The following is a 16,397-nucleotide window of genomic DNA, read 5'->3' as shown; positions in this document are numbered from 1 at the left end:
AAAACAAAACAAAACAAAGTGACAACGAAACAATGCAGTCACAGCACAAGGGAGCAGACAACTCCCATGTAGCAGCAGGAATAACCTGAAAGGAGCCGAGGTCTAGGGCGGGTAGGGGGGGAGAGCGGGCTATTCAGGACCCCAGAAGGTGTGGGGGAAGGCGGGGGGGGGGGGGGGGGCAGGACAGACAGGCAGGGAGAGGCTGTCCCCGGATTCACCTGAAGGAGTTGCCCACGGGGCTGAGGCAGAGAACAATGTGCAGGTTGTCGCGCACGCGCTCAATGAGGTAGGCGAAGAGGCTGTCGGAGGACTGGGGCACCTGCTCGGCCTTGGCCTGCTCCGAGATGAGCGTCTGGATCTGCATGGAAGCCAGGGGCGCTTGGGGGAGCCATGGTTCCCGAGGCAGAGTCGGAGGGGTGGGGGCAGAGGCTGGGCGGACCGGACGGGGTGCGGCTTTTAGAGCCACTTGGGGGTGACGGAGGAGGAGCGGCTCTCGCCCCTGATGCGGGGGAGGGACGGACAGAGGGCCCCGAGGGAGCACATTCTGGGATCTGCGCTTCTTCAAGCTGGTGGAGGGTAGGGAAAGGTTCAAACCTCTTCAAATTCATCAGTCTTGTAGAGATTGGGGACCTCGCCCGAGCTCAGGATGTTGTTGATGTCCTCCAGGAACGACTCATCCGCAATCTGGGTGTCCACGAAGAGGAAGGACGTGGGCTTGAGCTCTACCCCCGCCTGGCGGTATAGACGCTTGATATCTGGGCCAGAAGAGGGCAGGAGGGAGGGGGGACAGACGGACTTCAGACTCACCATCCCGTCCCTTGTCCCCCCCTCTGAGAGGTGGGAACCCGCCCCCAGCATGCGACCGGAGCCCAGCACGCGCCCACCCCCCCCCCCCCCCCCCGCCGCGCGCCTGGCACGGCTGGCTACCGGCTTCCACCTCTCCGCTCCCCGGTCACCAGGGGATCTTTCACGCCTACCTTCTCGGAACTCCTGCCTTCGGTAATGTTTGCTGACCTCGATCTGGAAGGTGGCGTACTCACAGATGCAAGAGGCCAAGCGGGCCAGACTCTGGCGCCCGCTGCCCCCAATGCCCACCAACAGCATGTTGCCCCGAGGCTGTCCGATGACCCGCACGATCCGTGTGACTGGGGGGTGGGAGACGAGGGTGGTGAGGCCTCTGGGACGCCCCCGGGGGACCACCGGGCCCTACGCTAGAGGCCTAGAGACCGGGGTGCCCGAAACTGAAGTACAGGGACCGCGAAGCGGGGGGAGCGGCCGGTGCCTGAGGCCGAGGCAGCGAGTCCACCGCGAGCGCAGCCCTGTCTGCCCGACACCACATCCTCCTCGTCGAGGAAGAGCCCCACCGTCGCCACTGGCCACCTGGGGCCAGAAAGGAAAGCAGCTTCCGGGACTCGCTCGGGAAGAGCCCACGCCGGGAGCTGGGGCGCGGCGGGGCCGGGCGGGGGAAGTGCTCACCGTGTTCGATAGCCTCCCGGAAGAGTACCAGCTGCATGGGGACGACGGCGGGGGACAGGTTGTACTCCCTGAGGGCCGTCTCCATGGCCGCCTTCAGCGCAGCCAGGTCTGTCAGGTCCTCGTACACCTTGGGCTCCCGCATGAAGTCCCCTGGGCCGCGGGAAGCAGGCTCAGATCTCCACGGCCCGGTCGTGGCCAGGCTCCCCCAGGGACCCCATACCCCAGCCCTCCCCCCGGGGGGCCTCCCAACACCCGCAGCAGCCCGCGGCGGGGGCGCCAGCTCACCAAAGACGGGAGGACGTTTGTTGGGACAAAGATTATGCAACGTGAGGTCAAAGAAGGAGCCAAGTTTGTCGCTGATGATGCCCACGAAGGCCTCCAGGTCTGCAGCATCCACCAGCCGGTCAGAGAAGACTCTGTCGGGAGGGAGTGAGGTGAGGCTGGGGCATACGGAGGAGGGGGGCCCCCTGGGCGGGTGGGGTGGGGTGGGGGCGGGGCATACGGAGGAGGAGGGGGGCCCCCTGGGGGGGTGGGGGGGTGGGGTGGGGCGGGGCATACGGAGGAGGAGGGGCCCCCTGGGGGGTGGGGTGGGATGGGGTGGGGCGGGGCATACGGAGGAGGAGGGGCCCCCTGGGCCGGTGTTGGCACGGGCGTCGCACCTGAAACACTCATGGATCCAGAGCCGTGTGATGCTGGACTTGGTGTCGTGAAAGTCCTTGTTGGCCCGAAGCATGCCCTGGAACACCTGGGGAAGAGGCGGGGCGGTGGGATGGCGGGAGGGAAGAGACCCCGTCCCAAGCATTGAGAGGAAAGCCGAGAAAGCCGTTCCCGGCGAGGGAGCTTCACCTTGGAGATGTCCCGCAGGTTGAAGAGGTAGTGGATCTTGGCGGGCGTGGGCAGGAAGCGCTGTACCACCGTGTTGTACATGTCCAGCGTGGCCTCGGTCACCACGATGCCAATGGGCTTCACCTCTTCCTCGAAGTCCTGAAGCTTCTGATTGATCATGGTGCCGAATATCCGGATGATCTGGGACTCCTGGGAACAGGCCCTCACGCTCACTCCCGCAGGCTGCCGACCTGGCCGCCAGGGCCCGGACCCCGGCGAGGGGAGTTAAGTACTCATCCCCGGGGGGGCCGAACATAAAGGGGCGCAAAACCCACAAAATCAAGAGAAATAACATCTTAATGCAGTACTTAAAAGTCAAATTCAGGGGCGCCCGGGGGGCTCAGTCGGTTGAGCGGCCGACTTCGGCTCAGGTCATGATCTCGCGGTCCGTGAGTTCGAGCCCCGCGTCGGGCTCTGTGCTGACGGCTCAGAGCCTGGAGCCTGTTTCCGATTCTGTGTCTCCCTCTCTCTGACCCTCCCCCGTCATGTTCTGTCTCTCTCTGTCTCAAAAATAAATAAACGTTAAAAAAAAAAATTAAAAAAAAAAAAAAGTCAAATTCAGGGGCACCCGGGTGGCTCAGTCGGTTAAGCATCTGACTCTTGGTTTCGCCTCAGGTCACGATCTCCTGGTTTGTGGGATCGAGGCCGGCGTCGGGCTCCGTGCTGTCAGCACACAGCCTGCTTGGGAGTCTCCCTCTCCCTCTCTCTTCTCCCCCTCTCCCCCTCTCTCTCAAAAGTAAACAAACATTTAAAAATTAAGAAAGAAAAATTGAAATTAATGCAAAATATCCATGGTGAACAAATACGCACGTTTTAAATAAAGATGGGGTCAGGATTGTCGCAGTTTCCTTTTGCCTCAGGGTCTGAGATCCCTCAGCAACCACCGGTCTCGGATTTATTTAACATTGTGGTGTTTGTTCACCACGAATGTTTGGCTTTGACTATTTTAATGTTGCATTCGAATGTTATGTATCTTGATGACTGAGGCTTCTGGGGTGTCCCGGAGGCCTCACTCCCTTCCCCGAACCCTGGCGTTCCTTAGCGTCTTTGGGGCCCCTGAGTCCACCTCCCCCAGGACCACAAGGCTGCACAGGCCAGAGATGGCCAGCCACACTCTTCTGGCTCAGGAGAAGCAAGGGCTCCCACAAACAGCAGCCCCCAACCGTGTTACTGCTCCCTGTGCACACCTCCGCTCGGAGGTCCCCCCACCCCTCCTGGATCTGCCTCCTGGTTCCCTGGGACACGGATGGCTTGCCTCTTACGGCCCCCCCTCCCCGGGCCCCCATCGCGCCCTCACTGTGGGGAAGGTCATGTTGATGACGTTGAAGCGGCTTTGCAGTCTGGGGGAGATGATGGTCCGTCCGCCCCCGGGAGGGCCCATGGCAGCCATCAGGAACATGTCCTGGAGAGCAGAGACAGGCAGGAAAGGGGCAACACAGGGCACAGGAATATGGAGGATGTCAGAGGAGCCGGATGAGGACAGTAAGGGGAGAGGAGAGGGGCCAGGACAGCAGAAAGGGAACAGGGAAGGTGAAGGGAAGGAAGGGATTAAGGACAGTTTGTTTGCAATTATTAAAGTGACATATTTGTTTTAATTTCATTATAATCCATGTACCAAAAACAGAAAATGGAAGTAACTTAAAAAACGTTTGACTACGGGGCACCTGAGTGGCTTAGTCAGTGAAGCATCTGACTTCGGCTCGGGTCACGATCTCACGGTTCGTGGGTTCGAGCCCCACGTCAGGCTCTGTGCTGACAGCTCAGAGCCCGGAGCCTGGCTCGGATTCTGGGTCTCCCTCTCTCTCTGCCCCTCCCCTGCTCACGTTCTGTCTCTCTCTGTCTCAAAAATAAACATTAAAAAAGATTTTTTAAAAAGTTTGACTATGTTTTCTAGACTTTGTTTTTTTTTTCCCCCTCTTTTTTCAGCGTGTATGTGTGTGTGCATGCGTGTTCTTTCCCAGAAACACAAGAATACACTAGCTGTCAGGAGAGCTTCTGACCCTGAGTGCCAGACGGACGGACCCCCCCCCCCCCCCCCCGCCCAGTGGGAGGGATGGAAAGGCTGCTGCCCATGGATTTGGAAAAAAGAAACAAGATGCTCAGAATCTTGTGGGTGCAGACTGCCTGGGGGTGCCCTGTAGGGGGACGTGGGGAGGCGGGACCCGAGTCAGGGACACCCTGGACGGCAGCAGGGGAGTCACGTGAGCGTGGGGAAGGCGTGGAGGTGGAGGACGGGACCCTTTGGCCACAAAGCACAGGGCAGAGTCACCGAGGAGAGTTCGCAACAGGGACTGATCATTGAGGAGCCGGGAGTCTGGGGCTGGACGCGGCCGGCCCCACCCGTGTGGAGAGGAATATAGGATCACAGGAGTCTCCCCATCTCCCGGATGCTTACTCGGATGTACTTGATGGTCTGCTTCGTGCGATCGTACCAGAAGCCGTAGTCAAGCCAGAGACGGATCAGCTCCAGGGGGGGCTGGGACCCAAACGCGTCCTTCGCCGGCATGTTTAGGTCATCCATAAAGGTGACCATGCTTTTGCCCCCAAGCGGCACATAGACCCCCTTGGTTCGCTTCTCCACCCTGCTCTCGATGATGCTCTGCACGTTATTGGACGTGGTCTGGTGGAAGGGGTACGGGGTGAATGCTTGGGTCTCCCGGGAGAAACTCGGGGTTCGGGAGGAGTGTCGTCAGGCACTTGGATCCCGAGGGAGGGCGCGGAAGGCAGGGAGGGCCTGGGCCCCACGACGCACCTGTGCAGACATGTTGACGGTGAGCACAGACCACTGGCTGGAAGGCAAGGACTGCAGGACGCTCTGGGCGATGGACGTCTTTCCGGTCCCCACGGGACCCACCAGCAGGGTGGGATTCTGGTTGGCCACCAAGGCGCTCACCAGGTAGTTGTAGCGAACAGTGTCGACCGTGGGCACCATGATCTTGTAGAAGGGGGAACTAGGGAGGAAAGCGAACCCTGTCCAAGGGGCCTGGCCACCTCCTTTCAAACGCCCGCTTCCTCCCGCCTCCTGACGTTTATCTCCCTGAGACGTCACCAGCCCTGCCTCCTGAGGGGCCCAGAGGCCGGGCGTCCTGCTTCCGGCGTTCCAGAGCCGCCTCCTCTGGGAGCCAGCCCCCCTCCTCTGCAGCTCACATCTGCCTCGAGGCCCCGGCTCTCTGCCCACATCTCCCACCAACCACAGCCCCAAGCCCGACCCCCCACAGGCCCCGCTCTCACTTTGGGGGGTAACGCCAAGTCTTAGGGAGCTTTTCCTCAAACGACGTCCAGCTTCGCATCTTGGGGTCCACAAAGTACTCGTACACCGTGTCCTAAGGAGGGAACACGTGTGAGGCCACCAAAGCCTTCTCCAGCTGTCCCCGGCCGGGCAGGAGTTTGCACAGCCCGCTGGGTGAGAGAAAGAGGGCCGGGTTGGCACGGCTGAAACTCAAGCAGAGCCTGGCGTAGGGAACCTCGTGGGTGCTAGAAAAACAGGAAACGTCAGACGGCTGGGTCTGAGCGTCCTCGCCTTATTGGGAAAGGAGCCCTCAATCTCTCGGAGGTAACTGTCGATCTTCTCACGTCCCTCCTCGTCCACGGAGGCGCACACGGACCAGATCATGCTGAACACGAAGGTCAGCTCTACCATGGTCACGTAGTTTTCGCCGTCGGCTGGGTTCACCTGGATGGAACAGGAGAAGGGACTCGGTCTCCATCCGTAAGAAAAGGAGGGGGATCTATTGTGGCAAATCGCAGCAAAAGCTTAGAGTTTTCCTCCCTTCCTGGTTTTATTTGGAGACACCGTGTGGTTGTAGGTATACCTAAACCTAAAGCGTTCAGATGGACCTGAAAGTTCTGGTAAGCCGGCAGCTGACGCTCTTTGCTGCTGTGTCATAAAGGCATAGCAGTGGCGTGGCCACACCACGTCTGCCCTGAAGAAGTGCCCACAGGTGCCCTAGGACCTGGGGCCCGGGGCGTCGTGGCAACTTGTCTGTAAATTGCAAAAAACGAGATGACCTAAATGTCCACCGGTAGAGGGATGAAAAAAGAAAATGCTATGTTCTACAGTGGAACAGCGTGCAAGGCTTAAAAGCAATAAAATCAATCTACGGATACTGATACAGAACTCAAACTCATATTGCTGTATGTGTACATGAGGTGTATAACATGATATGTTTTTTATTTTTTATTAAAAACATTTTTTTTACATTTATTTATTTTTGAGAGACAGAGCACAACTGGGGGAGGGGCAGAGAGAGAGAGGGAGACACAGAATCCGAAGCGCGGGCTCCAGGCTCCGAGCGGTCAGCCCAGAGCCCGACGCGGGGCTCGAACCCACGAACCGTGAGATCATGACCTGAGCCGAAGTCAGACGCTGAACCGACTGAGCCACCCAGGTGCCCCTGATATGTTTTTTAAATATCACATTTTCTACGACTGCCTACAGGCCTGTATGTCAATATGTATTGGAAAGGTCTGAAATGATATGTGCACACATTCCACAGTAGTTACTCATCTAGAGGGGGTTGCAGACCAGGACTGCGAGGACAGAGATGATCAAAAACGTCTCTAGCTTAATATGAAAATTTTTATTTTTATTTATTTTTATTTATTTAAAATTTTTTTTAATGTTTATTTATTTTTGAGAGAGATAGAGTATGAGCCGGGGGAGGGGCAGAGGGAGAGGGAGACACAGAATCGGAAACAGGCTCAGCTCAGAGCCTGATGTGGGGCTCAAACTCACGAGCTGTGAGATCACGACCTGAGCTGAAGTTGGACGCTCAACCAACTGAGCCACCCAGACGTCCCAATTTTTATTTTTTATTTTTAAGGGGCACCTGGGTGGCTCAGTCGGTTAAGCGTCCAACTTCGGCTCAAGTCATGATCTCACGGTTTGTGAGCTCAAGCCCCGCGTCGGGCTCTGTGCTGACAGCTCAGAGCCTGGGGCCTGCTTCGGATTCTGTGTCTGCCTCTCTCTCTGCCCCTCCCCTGCTCGTGCTCTGTCTCTCTCTGTCTCAAAAATAAATAAAATGTTAAAAAAAAATTTTTTTAAGTTTATTTATCTTGGGGCACCTGGGTGGCTTAGTAGGTTAAGTGTCCGACTTTGGCTTAGGTCATGATCTCACCGTTCGTGTGTTCGAGCCCCGCGTTGGGCTCTGTGCTGACGGTTCAGAGCCTGGAGCCTGCTTCAGGTTCTGTGTCTCTCTCTCTCCCTGCTCATGCTCTGTCTCTAGCTCTCAAGAATAAATAAACATTAAAAAAAAGTCTCTTTATCTTGAGAGAGAGCACACATGAGTAGGGGAGGGGCAGAGAGAGAGAGGAAGAGAGAGAGAATCCTAGGCAGACTCTGAGCTACCCGTAGCAGAGCTTGGCGTGGGGTTCGAAACCACAAACCGCAAGATCATGACTTGAGCCGAGACCGAGAGTCAGATGCCTAACCGACTGAGCCACCCAGGCGTCCCTATATGAAAATTTTTAATTTTTAGAAAGTAAACCAGAGTTAACTATTCCTTGTGTAATTAAAAATCAAAATTTAAAATATACCAAGTTCATAGCAGAAACAGCATGTTTATTTTTTTGTGTTTTTAAAAAAAGTTTTTTTTAATGTTTATTTTTGAGAGAGAGAGAGCATGAGCAGGGGAGGGGCAAAGAGACAGGGAGACACAGAATCCGAAGCAGGCTCCGGGCTCCGAGCTGTCAGCACAGAGCCCGACGTGCGGCTTGAACCCAAGAAACACGAGATCACGGCCTGAGCCAAAGTCGGACACTTAACCGACTGAGCCACCCAGGCGCCCCTTATGTTTTGTTTTGTTTTGTTTTGTTTTGCTTTGTTTAAGGAAGTCCTAGGCCCAGTGTGGGCCCCGAGTTCATGACTCCAAGATCAAGGGTCACATGCTCCACCGGCTGAGTCAGCCAGGCGCCCCGAGAGACAGCACGTTTAGACCCCTGGGGGCTCGTGGCAGGCAGGTACTGTTGCTGGAGCCGGGCGTGGGGCGCACACAGGGCTAACTCGGCACGGTTCACCCGGTCTCTAACGGGGGTCCGTGGAAACAGCCTCAGGCCGTGCGTGAAAAGCTCTTGAGGATGGTTCTGAATGAAGACTCCGAGAATGACAGATAAGGGGACACAGAAGATGCTACCCCGTCCGGAATACCGAACACTCCTCAGTCCCAAGATGTGGGTGGGGAGCCATGCCGAAGCTGTGCCGTCCATCACAGTCGGTCCAGACTCCTTGGCCTATCCGTCCAGCTCATCCCAGCTCACGACGCGTCCCACCATCCCTCCCTCCAGGCCTCTGCACGCAACGCCGGGCCCCGCCACCTGGCCAGCCCTCCTCGGCGCCCGCGCGGCTGACACCGTATAATCGTCCTTCGTCCATCCATCACCTTACCAGTCCCTCCACACAGGTTCAGTTTGTATCAACTGTGCCAGGAATGACATACCCTGCCAGAGGTCCTCACTGTTCTACGACCTCATGTCAAGGGTTGGGTTGTGTGGTGATGTCTTCAAAAACGATACAAACCACTTCTAGGCAGTGATTTAAGCTCAACAGACAGATATCCCACTTTGGTCCTTACTCCGGAATTCTGAACTGGACGACATTGCTCTTAAACATCAATTAATGTGAAAATTTCCAAAGCCCCCTCATCAGATTAGGCTGGGGGCTCCTTCCCGCAGGAACAGCAGCCCAGGGCCTCCCGTAGACCAAAACTTAATATCTATTTTTTGAAAGGACAGAGAAATGAGGAACAAAACGAACTCTCCTCGGCTCCCCAATACGGGTAGGAAATTCTAGTGATGCTTCACTGTGTACCATCAGCCGTCAGAGGCCTGAGTCTGGCATTCGACCACGTGTGCACAGGCACACACAGCCACGCACGTGCGTGAGGTCAGTGAGGCCTCCTCCCCCTGGGGTCCCCGCTCCACTCAGGTCTGTGTACAAACCGCGTCTCAGACACCCCGTTCCCCGGAGTCAGCCCCGCAAGGTCACGAGCCCCCGGGCCCGGGCCCCGCTCCGCCGCCCCCACTCACCCCATTCTCTGGCGTGGCCAGGGCCGAGTACAGCTTGCAGAGGGAGATGATCCCACTGTATTCCGGGAGGGGCACCAGCTCGTTGCAATAATCCTTCTTGAAGGTCAGCATCTTGTCGATGAACTTCTCGAACATGCGCTCAAGGGGCTCGGCCTCAGCCTGGCGTCCACGAGAGAGGACTCTCGCTCTACGTCCCGCAGGCCGCACTGGTTACCCGCCCTCTCCTCACCCCAACCCTGCACACCTTCGGTCTCCTCTCCAGCCAGGACTGAACGTACGGCTTCCAGCCCAGGTCAGCGTAGTCAGTGTAGACCATCCCACAGCGAGACACGGTGGCGGGAGAGGCCACGGCCAAGTTCTCCACCTCGAACAGCAGTGACACCTGAGGACACGCTGGGTCAGAGCTTCATCCTTCGGCCACCCCACCCCCATCAGGAGAAATCACTCGGGGCTCGATGCCCCCAAGTGTCTCTGTCCGAGCGCCAAGTGGGGCAGGGTGATTGATGGCCTATGGCTTACAAATGACTTGCGTTTTAAAAGAATTTAGAGCTCGTTCAAGGTTAAGCTTATGGAAAACCTCTCTGTCTCTGTCTCTGTCTCTGTCTCTCTCTCTCGCTGGCTCGCTTGCATTGTGTGGGTGGGTGGGTGGAGAAGGGTGGGCTTCATAGCCGGTGAACACGTAACCCCGGGCAGTCGGCGAAGGCGGCACGGACTTCTTTCCCATCAGCTGTTCCCACCGTCCGTGGGAGACGGGTCTCCCTGAACCCAGGCAGCCTCCCCCTTCCTGGTCCCTCAGAGCTGCCCCTTCCCCCCCACCGAGCCCTGCCTCGTGCCCCGGGTCCCCAGCTCCGCAGGGCCGGCACCTGTTCGGGCATCGCGATACGCTCCCCATTGATGAGGGTCAGGACTTTGTTATCGTCCATGACAGAGTTCATGCTCTCGATCCACAGCGTGTCCACGGGGCCGTCGAAAAGGACCCACTTCTCATCGGGCTTCTCGTCTTGGTAGGAGGAGGACGGTCAGGAAGCCAGGACTTTCTCCCCAGACCTCCCTTCCCACTCGTGTCCCCGGAGAGGCAGGCGCGGGCCCCTTGTACTCAGCATGCCCCGCGCGGTCGTCTCCCAAACGTGAGCCTTCCAGCCCCCGCCCCCCCGCCCAACCCCTCGGGCGACTCCGGCACCTGCCGTCCCCACCCCGTGACCCTCTGGGCACCTGCACACGCCGCCCGCATGACACTGGACAAGATGCCGTCTGTCCACTCGTTAGTGTTGAGGTCGTACTCCCCATACAGCTCCCCCAAGGACAAGGCCTTAGGGTTCAGGGGGAACTCCTGGAAGCGACACAGGAGGAGGTGTCGAGGTGCCGGCAGGCACCACCCCAAGACGTCGTCTTATTTCCACCCGCCCCCTTTATATCCAGGGCTCTGTGCCCGCCCTGCTCTCTCTCATCTCCCCCAGCCCTGCCCTCCTGGTCCACACTGCCCCCCCCCCCCGACCCTGTGCATTCCTGCCCCCGCCCTCCCTGGCCGTCCACCGGGGGCTTTGCTGTCCCAACTCCGCACCCGAACGATATTGAAGTTGGGGTCCCCGGCGCGGCACAGGGAGGACAGGGAGGACTGTAGGATCCGCCACGAGGCCGTCTTGCCGCTGCCTGTGCCACCCACGATCATGGCCGAGTGGCGGGAGTTCTTGGTCTCGTACAGCTGGATCACCTTGGTGAGCGTGAACGGCGTGGCCTGCAGGCCCATATCGCGGGTCTCCTGCTCGATGGTCTCCCGCAGCTGAGAGAAGCCAAAAACGCAGGGAGAAAGGATGAGGCCTATAAGGGACTCTCACAGGGTCCCCAGTGCCTGGAGGCTCACGTTCAGACCGGCACTGGGTCACGTTCAGACCCCAGATATGGCACCGGGGCCCCCTGCACTCTGGCCGTGGACGGACCCAGTGTGGAGTGGAGGGACCGGGCTCCGGGCCAGCCTGCCTGGGGCCCCAGCTTCAGCTACGTGAACCCGAGAAAGTTGCCCCTCTGAGCCTCAGTTTCCTCACCTGTTAAACGGGAATAACGAGGACGCTTTCCTTGTAAGGTTGTTGCACTATCTCCCTACATTTACTCCCCCTCCTCGTCCCGGAAATGGTCTTTCTTGCCAGCTTAGCACTGCGTCGACAAAGACGTATTTCTATCCAGCATGGTCGTGGTTGCAGTAGAAAGGAGCACTCAGGGGATCTAAACTATCGTTCCAGGAGAAGGAGCTCTCTGTACTTTCTAGAACCCTCCGGCCCACCCCTTCCATTCTATGGCTCCACGCATCAGCAGCTCCTGGCCGCCGCTCAGCACCCTGCCCCCCCACTCCCGGAGAGAAGTCGAGGCAGGGGGCGCTGCTGGGCACAGAGCAAATAGAAGGGCTCGAAGGGCTCCGTGAAGCGAGTAAGGAGGGCGGGGGGGGGGGGGGGGGGGGGGTTGCTGAAGCAAGAGAGCGGAGTGTCTGAGAGGTCCCGGAGATGAGGAAGCCCGGAGAGGTCAACCGTCCCACAGGAGGTCACGGCCAGTGGAGGGCAGAACAAAGACATTCGCTTCACACGGGAGGGTGGGGGAAGACCGGGGGACAGATACCTTGCCGTAGTCAATGACGGGCAGCTCCGTGCTGGGGAACAGGTCTTGCACAATGGCGTTGAAGAGCGGCGCATCGGCCGAGGTCAGCTTGGCGATGTTCATGTCTCGCATGGAGAGCAGCAAAACCTGGGCGGGAAAAGACGGAGCCTCGGGCCTGAGCGGCCAGGGCCTGGGTTCTCACCGGGCCCTTCCTCTCCAAAAGGGCGAGGCGCCGGGGCGAAGCTCAGGGGCAGGAACGATGCACGTTCAGCAGCACGACAGGTCACACGGGGGACAGAAGTCGGTGGGGGGGGGGCGGGGGGCGGGGATCCCAACCGGGGACAGGACCTGGAAAGCTTCGGTGAGGGCGCACGGGCCCCGTGACGGAGGAGGTTGAGTCCCAGGGGCCGTGTCCCTGACCCACCTCTTCATCAGACAGGTCGGGCTGCAGACGGCGCTTCTTGCCGGCATAGCGCAGGAGGGAGGTGAGCGCGCGCAGGCCAAAGTCGTAATGGTCCTGTCTGGACAGCTGCTGCACGGCCAGCGAGTACAGCGTGTATACCTTCTTGGCCAGGATCTGGGGAGCCGAAATGGGGGGGGGGGGAGCATCGAGCACCCCAGAAACCCTTCTCCTTCACGCGGGACGGTTACAGATACGGGAAGCCCGGCCCTGGGACCTGAGGCGGCCGGGATGCGCTCTGTGGACAATTCTAGCGGGAAGATCTCGGGACCGGTCCCAACGTGGGTTAGGGGCTTCAGGGAGGGGAGACCTCCCTCCTCTGAGCGCTCCCGCCCCCACATCCTGCCGACGACGACAGCCTCCGTTCCTCGTAGGATAAGCTGACCGGGAGGCTGGGGCGCTCCTCCGTCCAGGGAATAGCCCGAGAAGGGAAGTAAGAGAATTCCGAAAGGACGTCATCGGCCTACCTTGCAGTTGCCGAAGCCCTCCCCGAAGAGAATGATCTCCGCGATGAGAGTAGAGTCCGGCACCACCATGGCGATCGGGCGGAACATGGATTTAAGGTTATCAGGCAGTTCTGTGCGCCCGGCGTAGCCTGGAAAACAGCGCCATTTCTTAAGAGCCCAAACTACTCCCCACTCCGCCCCACCCTCCCCAACCCTGGCATGCCCCACAGTCTCCCCAACTCCGACCACATGCTCTCCCCGCCCCCCCCCTCGGCCCCGGCCCTGCTCTCCTAACTCTGGCCCCTTCCCTCCTTTCCGCGTGGCCCTGTTTCAAACTCCAATCACGAGCTGACAATTTCCCATCTGTCCAAGCTCCGTGTGTGACTCACGACAGTCCTGATGGAAAATCACCGCTGTTTCTCAGACTCTTTCGGTACCTAAACCCTTCCCTGTTTTCCCCGCGGACCCTTCCCCCGGAGCTGTTCCCAGGGAACGAGGGTCTGCATGTTGGGAGAGATTCCCTATTTCTGGGAAAGGGATGGCAGGAAGGCCAGAACTCGGGGAGCTCGCCCACTGGGAGAAGACAGAGAAGCATCTCAGAGGACCAGGGACATACACACACACGCGAGCGGCCGTCAACCCATTTAGGGAGGACGTAACATCGCCTCCCTTTCTCCCAGAAAGTCGTGTGTTTACCCTTGTCTCACACTGTGTTGTCTTTAGCCACGTCTCCCTTGGCTAAACACACCGGCCTGGAAGGGGGTGGGGGCAGACACCCAGTGCTCCCCCCCCCCAGAGCCTCAGCGGCTCCGTGGCCCACACCCCATACCGGGATTCATGGTGATGAAGATCCCACAGGACCACACCAGGTTTATTTCAAAGCCTTCAAAGTAGAAGCGGAGGAGGCTGGCGGCCAGGGCCGACAGGATGGACAGGATCTGCTGGGCCACCACCGACAGCACCTCCACGTTGATTCGGTTAAACTCATCAAAGCAGCCCCAGGCGCCGGTCTGTGGGCGGGGGGTGGGGGCAGAGTCGCTGGGAGCGAGAGACGTACCCCCCCTCCGCACACGGGGAGACGCTAGAAACTAGCACGCCCTGCCCGGAACGCTCTGATAGGTGGAGCGGCCTCCAAAAGGTGTGTGCTATTGGGGTGGGCTGGGGGGCAGCGTAGCCCTGTTGTGGTTTCTGGCCACATTCCAGAACATTCCAGCAGACGGGACAGTGTCGGGGAGAGCCACAAAAGGTGTGGGTTGCAAAGGGACTGGGGCAGGGGATCTTGTGAGCTCCGAGTGCCTAGCCACGCCCCAGTTGACGTACATCACCTCACTTAACACTTACAGGATCTTTCCATTTTTAAATAAGCAAGACTCAGCCCCGAGGGAAGCTGAGGGAGGTGCAGGGACATCCCCGACTGGAAGAGCCACCCGAGGCGAGAGGCGATACGGTGTCGTCAGCCACAAAGTAGTGAACCAGACCGGCTTTCAGTTCACTCTCTGGGGCTAAACGAGAACCCGGGGCCTCTGGGGCGGGGCGGCAGGGCACTGACCTGGGCCAGGCCCGAGTACATCCTGCCCATGGACTTATAGTCCAGGCCCTCGGAGCAGTTGACCACAATGACGTATGTGCCGAGGGCCTTGCCCAGATCCTTGACAGTCTCGGTTTTCCCCGTGCCCGCCGGACCTTTGGGGGAGCCCCCCCGATGCAGGTGCAGCGCCGTGGTCAGCGTCATGTAACACCTGAGGATGGAGGACAGGGCCTATCTGACTCCCGGGAGCCGGCCCTCAGCAGGTGCTGCCCCCGCCCCAGCCCCCTGGTGGCCGCCGCGCACAGCCGACCTGTCTGTCAGGGGGGTGATGACAAGCCGGCCGGAGTTCCCCAAGTACTCGTAGCCATACTGGAATTGCGTGTTGGTCTGGCGGATCACACAGTCGTCGAGGTCCTGGGGAAACGGGGCAGAGGAAGAGAGAAGTGGGCTTGGAGCCGGACAGAGACAACGACCGAGGAGGTGGGGAGGCGGCGGTTAGAAGATTAGGGGTTCGGTTCAGAGTTTGGAGGGAAGGGTTTATGGCCCAGATGGAAAACAGGGGTGGGGGCTTCACGCCGCACGAACGCCCCGACCCACGGCAACGGCCGGCCGCAGCCTCTCAGGATCCCGGTCAAGCGAGGGCCCCATTGAGCACCGACTGTAGCGATGGTCAGTCCTGATTCGGGAGGCGACAGAGTTGAGCCGGCTGAGGGAACTGAGGCGGGACGGAGCGTTGGGGTGCCGGCGCGGCGGGGACCGTGGACTGAGCGGAAGCACCGGGCCCCCCGCACCTTCTCCCAGTAGAAGCGCAGCTGGCTGAGCCAGTCGAAGGAGCTGATGTCCGTGAGGCCGCTCTTATAAAGCTTCTCCAGCACATCCCGGGCATGAATTTCTATCGTCACCAGGGCCATGATCTTGAGCCGCGTGATTTTGGTCAAGTTCCCCCGGATGGCCTCTGAATACTTATTCAGCACTGACACCTGTCAGGGGGTTAGGGGGCAGAGTGGGGGGGGGGGGGGGAGCAACTCAACCAAACCCCAACACGCCTCATCCCAGCCTCATACGACTTTCAGCTCCCGAAACGCCTGATCCCCAGCGTCCGCCAGACCTTCTTGGCTGGACTTCCGCCACCAAGCACCCTCGTGCTGACCTTGACCTCTGACTCCGGCGCTAACCCCTCCAACCCCCAGCAGGCCCACCCCATACTTGTAGGCCCCCCACCTGCTTCTTCTTCATGACCTTGAGGATCTTCTTGTCTCCCCGCTCCTTGGCCGTCAGCAAGCACTTGGTGACATCAGCCGTCCACTGGATCTGACTGGCAGTGATCACCATCTGGGGTGCACAGAGGCGGTGTCCACACCTCTGCCCCCCGCCCCCGGCCCCTTCCAGGACCCGGCGCTACTCGTCTCAATATCTGCCCCGAGGGACAGGCACGCGTCCAAGGGCAGGAGCTAAGGGGCCGGCGCGCAGGGAAGCCAGGCCCGAGCCCAGAACGGGGTGGGGGGAACAAGACACAAGGTTCTGCCTTTTTCTATCTGCTGCTCCCGTGCGGCTCCATCTTTCTCGTCCCCCCACCTGCCCTGGCCCAGCTCACCTGGCCAGCCCACTCCTTCACCCACTTGTCCCTCTTGTTGAGAAACTTCTTGAGGGCCACACGGCAGTTCCGGAGAAGGTCCCGCAGGGTCACCCTCATGGTCCGCTCCACGTCGCCAAGCCAGGACTGGGGGAGGCGAGAGGGCAGAGTGGCTGGGCCTCAGGGCTGGGGACAAGCGTCCCCAGAGGGCAGGGGCTCAGGAAACAGGACTCTGGGACTCTGGGCCCGGGGGGGACAAGCAGGATCAGGCAGCCGCTGGCCGGGCCCCTGAGGGAAGCAGAGGTGAGGGGGGCGGCCTGTGTGGTTTTCAGGTTCAGGGCAGAGGTTAGAGTTTTCAGGAGGCGGAGAGGGACTGATGTCCCTTCCCAGGGACGTTCCCTCCTCACGGAGCCGAGCGAA

General features: G+C 59.4%; 1 protein-coding gene across 10 annotated transcripts in view; it reads right to left on the bottom strand.

Annotated features, from left to right (window-relative positions):
* DNAH2 (dynein axonemal heavy chain 2) overlaps positions 1-16,397 on the bottom strand; it is a 92,842-nt gene that overhangs the window by 28,753 nt on the left and 47,692 nt on the right. For all 10 annotated transcript variants that reach the window (XR_008294096.1, XM_053211994.1, XM_053211996.1 and 7 more), the window contains 26 exons: positions 15,999-16,124; positions 15,626-15,736; positions 15,196-15,384; positions 14,715-14,818; positions 14,426-14,615; positions 13,706-13,886; positions 12,898-13,025; positions 12,395-12,547; positions 11,992-12,117; positions 10,946-11,164; positions 10,597-10,714; positions 10,248-10,384; positions 9,629-9,766; positions 9,385-9,543; positions 5,882-6,034; positions 5,593-5,684; positions 5,114-5,312; positions 4,757-4,981; positions 3,659-3,763; positions 2,323-2,511; positions 2,136-2,221; positions 1,762-1,892; positions 1,477-1,626; positions 978-1,145; positions 595-755; positions 219-358 (listed from right to left, as the gene is read on the bottom strand). Coding sequence is in view for 9 of the 10 variants with exons in the window: in XM_053211994.1 (XP_053067969.1) it covers positions 219-358; positions 595-755; positions 978-1,145; positions 1,477-1,626; positions 1,762-1,892; positions 2,136-2,221; positions 2,323-2,511; positions 3,659-3,763; positions 4,757-4,981; positions 5,114-5,312; positions 5,593-5,684; positions 5,882-6,034; positions 9,385-9,543; positions 9,629-9,766; positions 10,248-10,384; positions 10,597-10,714; positions 10,946-11,164; positions 11,992-12,117; positions 12,395-12,547; positions 12,898-13,025; positions 13,706-13,886; positions 14,426-14,615; positions 14,715-14,818; positions 15,196-15,384; positions 15,626-15,736; positions 15,999-16,124 (3,878 nt within the window). In the remaining variant the exon portion in view is untranslated. The remainder of the gene's footprint in view (positions 1-218; positions 359-594; positions 756-977; positions 1,146-1,476; positions 1,627-1,761; positions 1,893-2,135; positions 2,222-2,322; positions 2,512-3,658; positions 3,764-4,756; positions 4,982-5,113; positions 5,313-5,592; positions 5,685-5,881; positions 6,035-9,384; positions 9,544-9,628; positions 9,767-10,247; positions 10,385-10,596; positions 10,715-10,945; positions 11,165-11,991; positions 12,118-12,394; positions 12,548-12,897; positions 13,026-13,705; positions 13,887-14,425; positions 14,616-14,714; positions 14,819-15,195; positions 15,385-15,625; positions 15,737-15,998; positions 16,125-16,397) is intronic.

The sequence above is a fragment of the Acinonyx jubatus genome, chromosome E1 (assembly GCF_027475565.1).
Source record: "Acinonyx jubatus isolate Ajub_Pintada_27869175 chromosome E1, VMU_Ajub_asm_v1.0, whole genome shotgun sequence".
In the NCBI taxonomy this organism is placed as follows: Eukaryota; Metazoa; Chordata; class Mammalia; order Carnivora; family Felidae; genus Acinonyx; species Acinonyx jubatus.
The sequence above is the reverse complement of the archived record's forward strand: the minus strand, read 5'-3'. Positions and strand labels throughout refer to the sequence as shown.